The following is a 13,029-nucleotide window of genomic DNA, read 5'->3' as shown; positions in this document are numbered from 1 at the left end:
GAAGACAATGTTCCAAAGATTAAATGATTAAAGGAATGGGTAAAGGATTAAACAAGAATATAATTTCTTGGCAAGTATAATTTAATGTACAAGGGACTTCCAAACATCAGGAGGTTCTGTTTAAGTTGCCATGCAATTGTTCCACTTCAAAGCATCCCTTAAACATCCTTAAAAAGAAGCGATTGCCTTCCAAGACAAGGCATCAATGCAAAGGACCAATCCATTTCATGATGGTCTGAGAAAATAGGTGTGATGAAGCCATTTTTATCTATTCTTTTATATATTATCATCTAAATCCACCCCACCCACCCCCACACACACACACATCCTTCAAAACTTCTTCCAGAATGCCTGAAGCAAGTTCTGCCATAGGTAGATGTAACTTGTATATCCCTGTTTTTTTTTTCTGTTTTTTCTTGATCATATACTATTGATCAAACCTTGTACTGTTTTCATACATATGCTTAGGTTGCCTTTGTTGGCTTTCACAGCCTAGCATTTTTTTTCTTTAAATATAGGAAATGGGATTTTTTTTTCAATATCAACTCCAACACAAAGGAGATTGCAAAACCTACAGAATATCCAATGTAGAAAAAAGTGGTTAAGGAGAAAAAAAAGGAAATTGTTGAGTTTCTTGAAAGGCTGAAGGCCATGATCCTTAGGGAAAATAATGAAAAATAATTTGAAAGGCTGTTTCAAAGAACAGCAGTAAAAGGAATGAAAAAGAAAGATGGAATTCAGTAAGTCCGAAACTGAACCAGAAACAAGTTCAGAAGACCAATACCCATGAAAATACCTACAGAGAAGGCATAAGGCAGAAAGAGAACATTTATCAGTGTTATGCTGTATGAGTACAAGAAAATTGAAACATCTATTAACAAGAATGCCCTTTTCTGGAATGTATGAAACATTTTTAGTGTACCCCCCCCCCCCCCCCCAAAATAGTCTTTGGAAAAGAACATAACTTTTGGAGATTGAGGCTATGGATGTGATATTTGTGCCAAGAATGGCTAGTGGTATGTATAAACCGGTCTAAGAGAAATTCGATCTTACAAGAAGGGTCTGGAAAGTTCTGATAAACACCAGAACAAAAAATAATTTTATGTCTTCTTATATATCTTAAAAGAAAAAGAACAAATTATTACAATTTGATGAAACATGGGGGGTTACAGGGTTTTAAGATATGTTCTTTCTTGTGGTTATAGCCATTGCTTTAATATCATTTTTGTTCTAGGTGTTTATTAGAACTTTCCAGAACCCCCCCCCCCAGTGGTACATGAAAATCTAAATATTATCACAGGTAAGGAAAAATGAAGTGAAATCTTTCTTACAAAAAAGAAACAAGGACTGTACCAAAGCAGTGACATTTCACAGGGAGCTAAAGATGGTCTTTAGCTCCCTCCAAAGAAGGGTAAGGAGATCAGTGTTTCTAAGCCATTAATTAAAAAGTTCTGGAAGCTTATAATTACAAAGTTTGCATCAGGAAGGGAAATGGAGTGTACCCCTGTCAGAAAAACTATGGAAAGAATTTCTGGTTAGTGAGAAAGGAAGAATATGGGCAAAAGTACAGAGGCCTTGAGTACCTTAGCACTGATGCAAAAATACTTTCATATTTCTGCACCAGTGCTAGGGTATCCAGTATGACACTGTGAATGATCCTGTATAGAACTAGATCTAGAAACTAGATCCAGTAGAACTAGGCAGTCAATAAGATTCTGGCTTAGTAAGAAGAACTACATATCAGAATTGACCAAATTCCCTGGAAATGCTAACCGTTTATATCATCATAACAAGACTACCATGGAGTCAAAGGCTCATCCCAGGAGGCCCTTTGCATACCATGCCTTAAATACATTTAAAATTCTCTGCAAACACCACACTCTCAGGCAATGCATTCCAATCATTCACCACTCTCCATGCAAAAAAAACCTGCTCTCATTCCCTTGCTCACACTCTCCTTATACAGCTTCCAAGGATGACCTCTTTTCATAAAAAAAAACCCCTCTTCAATGTTAATCCTATAACAACCCCTTACCAACTTGTACTTCGCTATCATACCATCCCTTTTGCTCCTATCCTCTACACTCTGTATATTGCATCTACTCAGCTTTTCTTCATACCCAACATTCCAGAGACCAGATACTACCTTAGTCAATTGCCTTTGGACCCTTTCCAGTATCTCTTCAAAGTCAGGTGTGACCAAATCTGTGCAGAATAGTCCACATTTGGCCTAATCAAGGCTTTAGACATTGGAACCAGAATCTACTTACTTCTAGAAGTCAGTGTCTTCTGCATCATTACCAGAATTCGTTGTGTTGTCTTCACTATTTTGGCAATGTGTCCTCTAAATTTTAGATCCTTATTCACAATCAGCCCAAGATCTCTTATTTTCTCCACCTCCAAACAATATATCACCACCCAACATAAATTCTAGATCCCATCTTTGTTTTCCAAATATTAAAACCTTACATTTCACAACATTGAACTGGCATCCCCAGTCCTATGCTAATTCACTCGGTCTATTAAGTATTAGCAAAAGGCCACAAACATCTGCTCTACTCCTCATAATTCTTCGCAACTTTGCAGATGATGCAAAGTTCTTTTTCAAATTTTGCATTAAAAAACTTTGAGAAGAACTATGAGGGGTAAAGCAGATGTTGTATCATCCAAACAACTTTTCAAATAAAAAAATGTCTTGTGACAGCTAAGTTGGCTGTTTTTTGGAATGTTTTCCGCTTCTGGTATCTAAACAGTATCTGCTTTTGTGTCAGATCATCGATCCAGTCAGACAACAGTTTCTTCATCTCTGATATCAAGCTGGCTCAGCCTCTTCTTGGTAATAATTGTGCCCTTCAATGCTACCCCATCTTTCGTGCTTTCAACAATGCAAAGTTTATCCTTCACTATTGTATTCACTGTCGAATTCAATTTATTTCCTGAGCTATTGTTGATAGAATTTTCCTGCCTTCATACATACGAATTATTTTCAACTTTTCTTCTAAAGTAATTGCACACCTCTGTTTTTTAGATTTATTACCAGCACATTCAGTTTTGCATTTGCATTCCATTTTAAGGATAAAAAAAAAACAATGAAACTAGCAGTGATAACAATTGACTAAGCTAACCGCACGAGGCATCTACTACTGTGCTGCAACAAGGCTGTCAAAGATGCATCTGTGCAATTAGTTACGATTATGTAACTGCAAATTTACGCAAGTCGCGTGTTACATAACTTGGGGTGCAACTGTACTTCAAATATTTTCTGTTTCATTATTAGGCTTCTCAATCAATAAAAACATGCTTTGAAAGAAAAATAATGCACGATTTTATTATGATTCATGACCTCCATGGAGTCACAAGACTCAGTGCGAGAGAAAACCTAGAAAACACAGTCTACCATTCACTCCTTCAACTCATTCACTGTTTGTGCTCTCACCACCCTATCAGACAATGCAGTCAGTGGTTCAACCACCCGCCATGCAAAGAAATCACTCCTCACCATCTTGCTCATGACTACCTTTCACAACTTCCAGGGATGGCTCCCTTGTCTTCGCTCCTTCCCCCAGTTTCACCAAATGAAAGTACCCAGTGTCAACCTTCTAACCACCTCTTAACAGTTTAAATGTCTTAATTATCACTTCTCTGTTTATTTGTCAAACTTCCCACATTCTCTCCAAACATTTTAGGTGTTACATCAATGAAGTTTGCTGATAAGAGCTTTCAAACAGAAAGCAAATTCTGTTTCTAAAGTGTTTGGGGAAATAAATAATAAGAAAATATAAATTTTTTTTATCTCCTAAATAAGTGAAGGAAATACAGCAAATACTGTTATTATTGGGTATATTCTGCAAACTGTAAGGACGTGAGAGTTATTTTTTCCATCTGTACACATGATGTCTTAGAATGCACAGGTCAGATAAATTGAACTCACAGTATTTTTATTCTTACAAAATTTATCAAGTCATTCTAAATTCTAATTCTCCTCCCTCCACACATGCGTGTGTGCGCGCACACACACACACACACACACACAATTTGGACCATTTTCAAGAGTACAAAGTAGCAAAATGTCAAAATTAAAATGTGTTTAATTATACATCTAGAAATTACATAAGCCAAAACTAGACAAATGCTTAATAAAATGCATTATAACCCTTCACATGCTCTTATATTTAAGTGATCACTTCTCAATAATTTGTTGAATAGCCTAACTTTGTTGCATACAAGGCAGTTATCATGAAAACAGAACTATCAGCATCAGAAATTTCTCCTCCGAACAATTTCTACCTAAGCAATTATAAGAAATTGCTGTCAGATTGCGTATTTTGTTTCATTGGTAAAGTTCAGTTTATCAATATAATATTAAACCATTCCTAAGTTTAAGAATGATTGAAAAAGAAAATTTGCTATTTTTATTGACTAAACAGTTTGGGCCTCAATGGGAGCAGAGGAGTAATGTCTTGGATGGTATCAAGTGGGAATATAAAAGTCAAACATTTTGTGGAATGTCAGTGTGAAAAATTGTGGGAACGAAAGCAGGGAAGAGGAAGAAAGTGAAAGTTATGTTGATGCACCAATGAGAAGATTTTAGGAAATTGGCTGAGTTTATGGCAATGGTAAAATTCAATTTGTTCTCAAATCACTAGTATCGGTGAAATACCAATGATATGAAACTGATCAAAGACTCTTTATATCAATGGTTATTTCATACTTAACATTCCAGAGACCATTCAGAAAGTTGTACTGAATATTCAGTTGTACTGAAAGTTGTAAGAATATTCTGTTCCTGTACTGACAGGAACAGAATATTATTATTATTATTATTATTACCCAAAGACCTCATGGAGTCAAAGACTCATCTGGGAGGTCCTTTTATCACACACATTCAAACTCCTTGCAGACACTACACTCTCAGGCAAGGCATTCCAATCATTCACAACTCTGCCTGAAAAAAATATGCCCCTCACTCCCCTACTCACACCCTCTTTATACAGTTTCCAGGGATGACCTCTGGTTCTCCCCCGATCTCCCACTATTGTCTGTAGAACTTCTCCAGCATTGATCCTATAACAACCTCTTACCAACTTGTAGGTCTCTATCATATCTCCCCTCTTCCTCCTGTCCACCAGACTCTGCAAATTACATCTTTTCAATCTTTCCTCATACTTGACATTGCGGAGGTCAGAAACTACTAGTAAATTGCCTTTGGACCATTTCCAACATATCTTCATCCTTCTGAAACCAGGTGACCAAATCTGGGCACAATAGTCCATGTGTAGCCTAATCAAAGCCTTATACAACGGAACAAGAATCTCCCTACTTCTACACGTTAGTGTCCTCCGCATCATTCCCAAAAGCCTTTGTGTTGTCTTCACAATTTTGGCTATGTGTCCCCTAAATTTCAGATCCTTAATCACTATCACCCCCAGATCTCTTATTTCTTCCACCTCCAACAATATATATCTTCACCAAGCATAAATTCTGCATCCCATCTTCGTTTTCCAAATTTTAAAACCTTACATTTTGCAAACATTGAACTCGCATCTCCATTTCCATGCCCAATCACTCAATCTATTCAAGTCTTCTTGTGAGGCCACAACATCTTCAGTACTCTTCATGGTTCATCCCAACTTTGCATCATCTGCAAACAACTGAATATCTCCATCCAAATCTTCACCTATATCGTTAATATACAAGTTAAACAGTAATGGCCCCAAAACAGCCCCCTGAGGCACTCCACTAGTGACTTTCCTTTTCCTGGATATCGCACCCCCATACACAACTTGTTGATACCTATCAGATAGCCAGTCACCAATCCAATGCACTAATCTAATATCCAACGGCCAGTTGCTCTAGTTTGACTATCAATTTATCATGAGGTACTCTATCAAAAGCCTTTGCGAAATCTAAGTATATTACTGTGTATCCTTCTCCTCTGTCCAAGGAAGCAATCACTTTATTTCAATAAGTACAGTAGACTCTCGACTATCCAGCCTAATGTGGAGGAAGGGCAGGCCGGATAACACAAAAGCCGGATAGGCCAGAGTTCTAGGCCTACCTTTTCACACAAATGTGAAAAGGTAGGCCTAAGATGAAAGAGTCAAAACTTACAGCTTGTAGTTTTTGAAAAAGTCCTTGATAGATGACTGCTTCACCCTTTTAGCCCTCTTCCGCGATGCAATGTCCCTCCACTTATGCAAGCAGATGATATCAGCTGGCTTCGCTTCCTCTTACTCACTAATGTACTGCAGCAGTGCCTCAATCGTCTTGAACCCTTCCGAATGTGGGATGAGATTTTTCCTGTCATCTAAGGATGCCTCCTCATCCTCTTCTTCTTCTCCCCTGTGTCACCATTTCCACAATATTGTTGTCAGTTATTTCATCAACTTCATTGTTTGACATCCATTCTGTAATGTCCTCTGCATTGACATCATCACAGCTCAGTGCAATTTTGAGCAATGAAACAAGTTTATCATTTTCATCTTCCACTTCAGTTTCACACCCGGGTTCAAGGTTGAAATGTCCACCTTCATGGTCCAAAAGAATTTTCCAAGACTTTACAAGTGATATGTTTTGAATCGCTTTACTAACAATTTACTAACGTCACCAGGAACAGTGGTAAATGTATTCTGCACTTGTGGACATCCGATACACCACTGACGAAGCAGGGAAATACGCACTTTGCATGTCTCAACTTGTGTTATGCACATGACACGTAGGAGGATTGTAGCAGATGCCTGCTTACAACGCCTTTGCAAAGTAAATTACAGTACGTATTCCTCATTTTATCATGGAGAATTACTGTATTATTATAATTCTCTGTGATAAAATCCGGGCTCCGGATAGTACGGAGGCCGGAAAGTCGAGAGAACTCAAGCACCTGACACACAGATAAGCCTATAGTCTGATGCTTGAGTTCGATCACCTCCTTTATGAAGTGGCACAATCTTGTCCTCCTTCCACTCCTTATGGACTTGACTGAGTGCAAGACTCGTATTAAAAAAATATGTCAAGACAGGTGTCAACTCCCTGGCACATTCCTTCAGAATACATGGTGATATATTATCAAGTCCGACAGCCTTATTAGCATCTAGTTTACTCAACTCCCCATACACCTCTTGCTCACTTACAATAAGTCTCTCCTTCCCATCATCTATTGCTCTCAATCTCTCCATGAAGCCATTTTGACAAGATTGAAAGACCTTTATGAATTGCTCATTAAGTATCTCCACCACACATTCTGCAACAGCTGTCTTTATGCCATTTTCTCCTGTCAATGTCATCCTTCAATAATCATTCTTTCTTTTGTTGGCTACATATCGAAAGAACTCCTTAGGATTCTTTTTGGCTTCATTAGCTAACTGCTATTCATACCTCTCTTTAGCTACCCTCACCAACCAAGTCACCCTCCTTGCTTGGTCTTTGTAGACCTCATGGAATTGGTTATTTCCACTTCTCTTATGCTGCCTCCACAATGCCCTTTTTCTCTGTATCGCATGCTTAATCTCTTTATTCATCCATCTCAACCTACCTTATTTAATCTTCTCACCCTTGGAATACACCAGTGGCAGCCAGTGAAAATTTTAAGTGGGGGTGCTGCATATACAAAAACTTTTTTTTCCTAATCAGTAACAAATTTATTAATAAATAAATTTACATATTAAAAGTTGCTTTATTAAAAATGTTTCATCCTCACCACGAACAAACACCAATAATAAAAGTTTCGTATCAATAGCAATGAGAAGCACAAATGAATATCGGAGTTAGATCGCAGTGTATTTGTTTCATGTAACGATAATTGAAAAAATATAATTCTTTTCATATTTTCAACAGTGACACTTGTCATAATTCAGCCTTGTATCTATAATAAATAAATAATTATATGATATTTTAACAAAATAAAATAAGATTGACAAAAAATAGTTCACCATGCACATGCACCAACAATAAACATTTCATATCTCACAGAAATAACGTGCATAAGCATACTAAAGATTTGGGCAGTGTCTGAATGACGTAACATGCAATGACATGTGCAAACGAATATCGACGTTAGATTGTAGTGCAACCTTGGGGGTGTTGCAATGTCGCAGTGCTTATGCATGGGCTGCCACTAGAATACACTTTGCATCTACTAGATAGTTTTTGAAAATCCTCCAAGCTGCATTGATCTCTTTTCCAGCTAGCTCCTCATTCCATGCTACACCCACAAGCTGTCTCCTCGGCTCTTCATAATCATCCCCCCTTTGTAGTTCCACATATACCCTTTTCTCACAGGGGTCCTCACACTGCTAGAAACCACCCAAGTAATCAACACATGGTCACTCTCACCAATTGGCAGATGATTTGACACCTCATTTGTAATTACATCCTCTGATGAGATGACCAAATCCAAGACCCTTAATCCTCGTATGCCCTCTGTTACATACTGTCTGAGGTAGTTATCCCTCAAAAACTCAAACTCATTTTCTTTACTTCCAGTTGCTATCTCATCATTCCAGTCTATATTGCCATAATTAAAATCACCCATAATGATCACCCTTTTCTTATTAGCTTGGCTAATTTGACTATACATTTCACTATCACCACCATCCACATTACCTGGTCTATAACAACATCCCACCAAGTATTTGATTCCATTCACCTCTATCTCACACCATACTGCCTCAAAACCACTGGCACTATTTCCATCTTGCATCTCTACATTGTATGGACGTAACTCTTTCTCTATCATCAATAGCACTCCTCTCCCTTTTTATCCTCACGAAACACATCATACCATTCCATGTCTATTCCCGTCAGGATGTTGTCCTCATCCAACTATGTCTCACTTATTCCAACAATCTTTGGGTGAACAGATGCAATTAGTGCAACCATTTCATCTGCCTTGTTTTCTTATACTTCTAGCATTGGTATACAAACGCAACAGCGCATTTCTGGATCTACAGCCAGTTCCACTGATACCACTCACTCTATGTGATCTCTCTATGCTCGACTAGGAAAATTTCCCTTTCTGCTTATTCATTTTAAAACCCTTTTCAATTCCAACTGTTTCCTCTTGATATGACTGATATTGCATTTCTAATAAGACAAAGAGGAGAAAAGAATCTCAGAAAAGTTGTCCCTTCAAAACAGTGGCACAAGGAAGCAGTAATATTATTAGGTAAAATGGCATGAAATTAAGCAAGCAGGAATTTTAGATACTATATTTTATTAGGTGTTGCTATAAGCCAGGAAAAATGCAAAGGAAGATGATTCCGATATTTTTAAGCAGATTTTACTGGTAAGTTATAGGCAGGTGATAAGTGATTGAGTGACTATGGGAGCATTGAATGGAAACGCGCAATTCCCTGAAGTTAAACAACTTCACACGACATGCTGAAGAAAGCAAGATGTGTTTTGATTTAATATGCATGTCCCACACAATAACAGAAGTTACTGTGATATGGTTCTGATTTGGGAAGTAGTTAAGGTGCAAACTTCAATGAGCAAAAGGGATGAGTGGAACAACAGCAGGAAACTATGGTAAACTAAGGAAACAAACTGGTCACATATATTCATGATCAAACTTGTGTTTTTTCTTGGTTTTATTCGTTTACCATATGTTAATAAATGATATACACAAATTGTCAAAAAGTTTCACCAGCTATTCTGTCTGGCTTCTTCAGGAGAAGTATGACGGTACAATAACAATTGCTAGTAAAAAAAAAAGAATGGAGTAACACAGTCAAATAAATTAAAATTAAAACTGACGCGTAACATCATAAGCATGCAGTGTGGTGTCTCGGTTATTGTTTATTGAGCGCATTGTACAGTTTTTAGCGAAATGAAATTCTGGTAAGCTGAGTGAATTTATTAGACTTTTCCAGATGTCTTTCAGAATCATTCCTTGATTTATGTTTAGATTTTCTCCCGAAAGAAGTACAACCGTGACTTCTTCTTCTATATAAGGCATGGAGCTGTTATCCCAATCGATGGTGTGGTTAGAGATCAAGAAGTGATGAGCTAATCCTGAAGTGTCTGTTCTGTTGTTGTTCACGTCCCCTATATGTTCTTGTTTTCGAATTTCCAGGCTTCTTGATATTTGGCCTATATAATTTAATCCACAGGAGCATGGGATGTTGTATACACCTGCGTATTTGAAGAAGGCATTAATGTCCTTAGGAGATCTTAAAATGTCACATATCATTTCATACATCATATACGGTATGTACACTGTTGTGCCAAACTTGGAAGATTCAGTTAGATAAGAAGTTCTCGATAAAAAGGAGATTTCTTCTAAGACCAAAATTGTGCAGGTCTTTCAGGATTCCAAATCTCAACCAATGTCATATGGTTTTTTGTATCAAAGAAAAGCAATACAACCAATGTAGTATTTTATTATTATTATTATGTGACACCACCAGGGAGCCCAAAGACTAATCAAGAGAGGGCACCTACTCTTCAACTCTGTCTCCGCCACTTAATTCACCAACTACAGCGAACCACAACTACACCAACAGCATCTACTGCCAACCACCAGCACTAGTATTTTCACAGACAATGACAAACATCCATGCCCACGGCAGGATGGATGTTTGCGATTGTCTTAGGAAGTTTGTCTTAGTTTTAGGAAGGTATCTTTAATGGATTCCTCCAGCCAGACTCTATGATCAGTGGTAGAATGATATTTTTGGAAGCCAGATTGTGTTCTGGAAAAAGGGTTGTTTTTCTCCAGAAATCATGAAAACCAAAAAGGAAACCAATTTTTCCAGAATCTTACACAAGCAGCTGGTCAGAGCAATTGGATGATAGTTATTTGGGTATTTTGAATTCTTCACTGGCTTCTTCATGTAGCTTCCTCAGTGAGAGGTAAAGCACTGCATCCTTCCCATTGTCTTTGTTGGTGGTTTTCTTTTTTGTTTCTGCATAACCATGTTATCCTGTCCATGATCTTATATCTTCAAGCCATATCCTTTGTTTTTTTGCCTCTTGATCCTTTTCCTATAATTTTTCCTTCTGAAACTGTTAGTGTCCTCTGTTCTGCTGAATCTCTCAGTACATGTGCTGCCAATCTCATCTTTCTCTGGATCATTTCTTGTAATAAAGATCTGTGTTCTCATTCTCTGTATGATGTCTGTATTTGTCACATGATCTGTCCATGGGATTTTCAGAGCTCTCCGATAACACCACATTTATTATTATTATTTCCCAAGACCTCATGGAGTCAAAGACTCATCTGGAAGGTCCTTTTATCACACACACACACACATCTCATTGTACGGTATCTTAAACACACTCAAACTCCTTGCAGACACCACACTCTCAGTCAAGGCATTCCAATCATTCACAACTCTGCACGAAAAAAACCTGCCTCTCACTCTCCTACTCACACCCCTCTTTATACAGTTTTCAGGGATGACCTCTGGTTCTCCCCTGATCTCCCACTATTCTCTGTAGAACTTCTCCACCATTAATCTTATAACAACCCCTTACCAACTTGTAGGTCTCTATCATATCTCCCCTCTTCCTCCTCTCCACCAGACTCTGCAAATTACATCTCTCAATCTTTCCTCATACTCAACATTCCAGAGGTCAGAAACTACCTTAGTCAGTCGCCTTTGGACCCTTTCCAACATCTCTTCATCCTTCTGAAAACCTGGTGACCAAATCTGGGCACAACAGTCCATGTGTGGCCTAATCAAAGCCTTATACAATGGAACAAGAATCTCCCTACTTCTACACGTCAGTGTCCTCCGCATCATTCCCAGAAGTCTTTGTGTTGTCTTCACAATTTTGGCGATGTGTCCCCTAAATTTTAGATTCTTATCCACTATCACCCCCAGATCTCTTATTTCCTCTCCCTCAACAATATATTCTCACCAAGCATAAATTCTGCATCCCATCTTTGTTTTCCAAATTTCAAACCTTACATTTTGCAACATTGAACTCACATCTCCATTTCCGTGCCCAATCACTCAATCTATTCAAGTCTTCTTGCAAGGCCACAACATCTTCACTACTCTTTATGGTTCATCCCAACTTTGCATCATCTGCAAACAACTGAAAATCTCCATCCAAATCTTCGCCAATATCATTAATATACAAGTTAAATAGTAATGGACCTAAAACAGACCCCTGAGGCACTCCACTAGTGATTTTCCTTTTCATGGATATCGCACCCCCCATACACAACTTGTTGATACCTATCAGATAGCCAGTCTCCAATCCAATGAACTAATCTAATATCCAACACCATCTGCTCTAGTTTGACTGTCAACTTATCATGACGTACTCTATTAAAAGCCTTTGCGAAATCCAAGTATATTACTGTGTATCCTTCTCCTCTGTCCAAGGAAGCAGTCACTTTATTGTAATAAGCAAGTAGATAACTAAAACATGACCTCCCTTTAGCAAATCCATGCTGTCCATCAAAGATTATTATACCATTGTTGTCAACCCAACTCTGGATCCTAGTTCTTACAAGCTTCTCCAACAACTTAACCACAACACCTGACACAGAGACAGGCCTATAGTTTATGCTTGAGTTTGATCATCTCCTTTATGAAGTGGCACAATCTTGCCCTCCTTCCACTCCTTATGGACTTGACTGAGTGCAAGACTCGTATTAAAAAAATATGTCAAGGCAGGTGTCAACTCTCTGGCACATTCCTTCAGAATACACAGTGATATATTATCAAGTCCCACAGACTTATTTACATCTAGTTTACTCAACTCCCCAAACACCTCTGGCTCACTTACAGTCAGTCTCTCCTCCCCATCATCAACTTCTCTCAACCTCCCCATGAAGTCACATTCACAAGATTGAAAGATCTTTATGAAATGCTCATTAAGTATCTCCACCACACATTCTGAAACAGCTGTCTTTATACCATTTCCTCCAATCAATGTCATCCTTCCATAATCATTCTTTCTTTTGCTGGCTATATATCGAAAGAACTCCCTAGGATTCTTTTTGGCTTCTTTAGCTAACTGCTATTCATACCTCTCTTTAGCTACTCTCACCAACCAAGTCACCCTCCTTGCCTG

General features: G+C 38.1%; 1 protein-coding gene across 1 annotated transcript in view; it reads right to left on the bottom strand.

Annotated features, from left to right (window-relative positions):
• The window catches only part of LOC150096515 (potassium voltage-gated channel subfamily KQT member 1-like), a 231,548-nt gene that overhangs the window by 45,997 nt on the left and 172,522 nt on the right, over positions 1–13,029 (bottom strand). The window contains exon 15 of the mRNA XM_090408631.1: positions 7,399–7,442. Within this exon, the coding sequence (XP_090264757.1) occupies positions 7,399–7,442 (44 nt within the window). The remainder of the gene's footprint in view (positions 1–7,398; positions 7,443–13,029) is intronic.

The sequence above is a fragment of the Typopeltis vanoorti genome, chromosome 18, assembly GCF_054136105.1.
Source record: "Typopeltis vanoorti isolate ZY-2024b chromosome 18, IOZ_Tvanoo_1.0, whole genome shotgun sequence".
NCBI classification, from domain to species: domain Eukaryota; kingdom Metazoa; phylum Arthropoda; class Arachnida; order Uropygi; family Thelyphonidae; genus Typopeltis; species Typopeltis vanoorti.
Note: the sequence above shows the minus strand (reverse complement) of the source record. Positions and strands in the feature narration are given on the sequence as shown.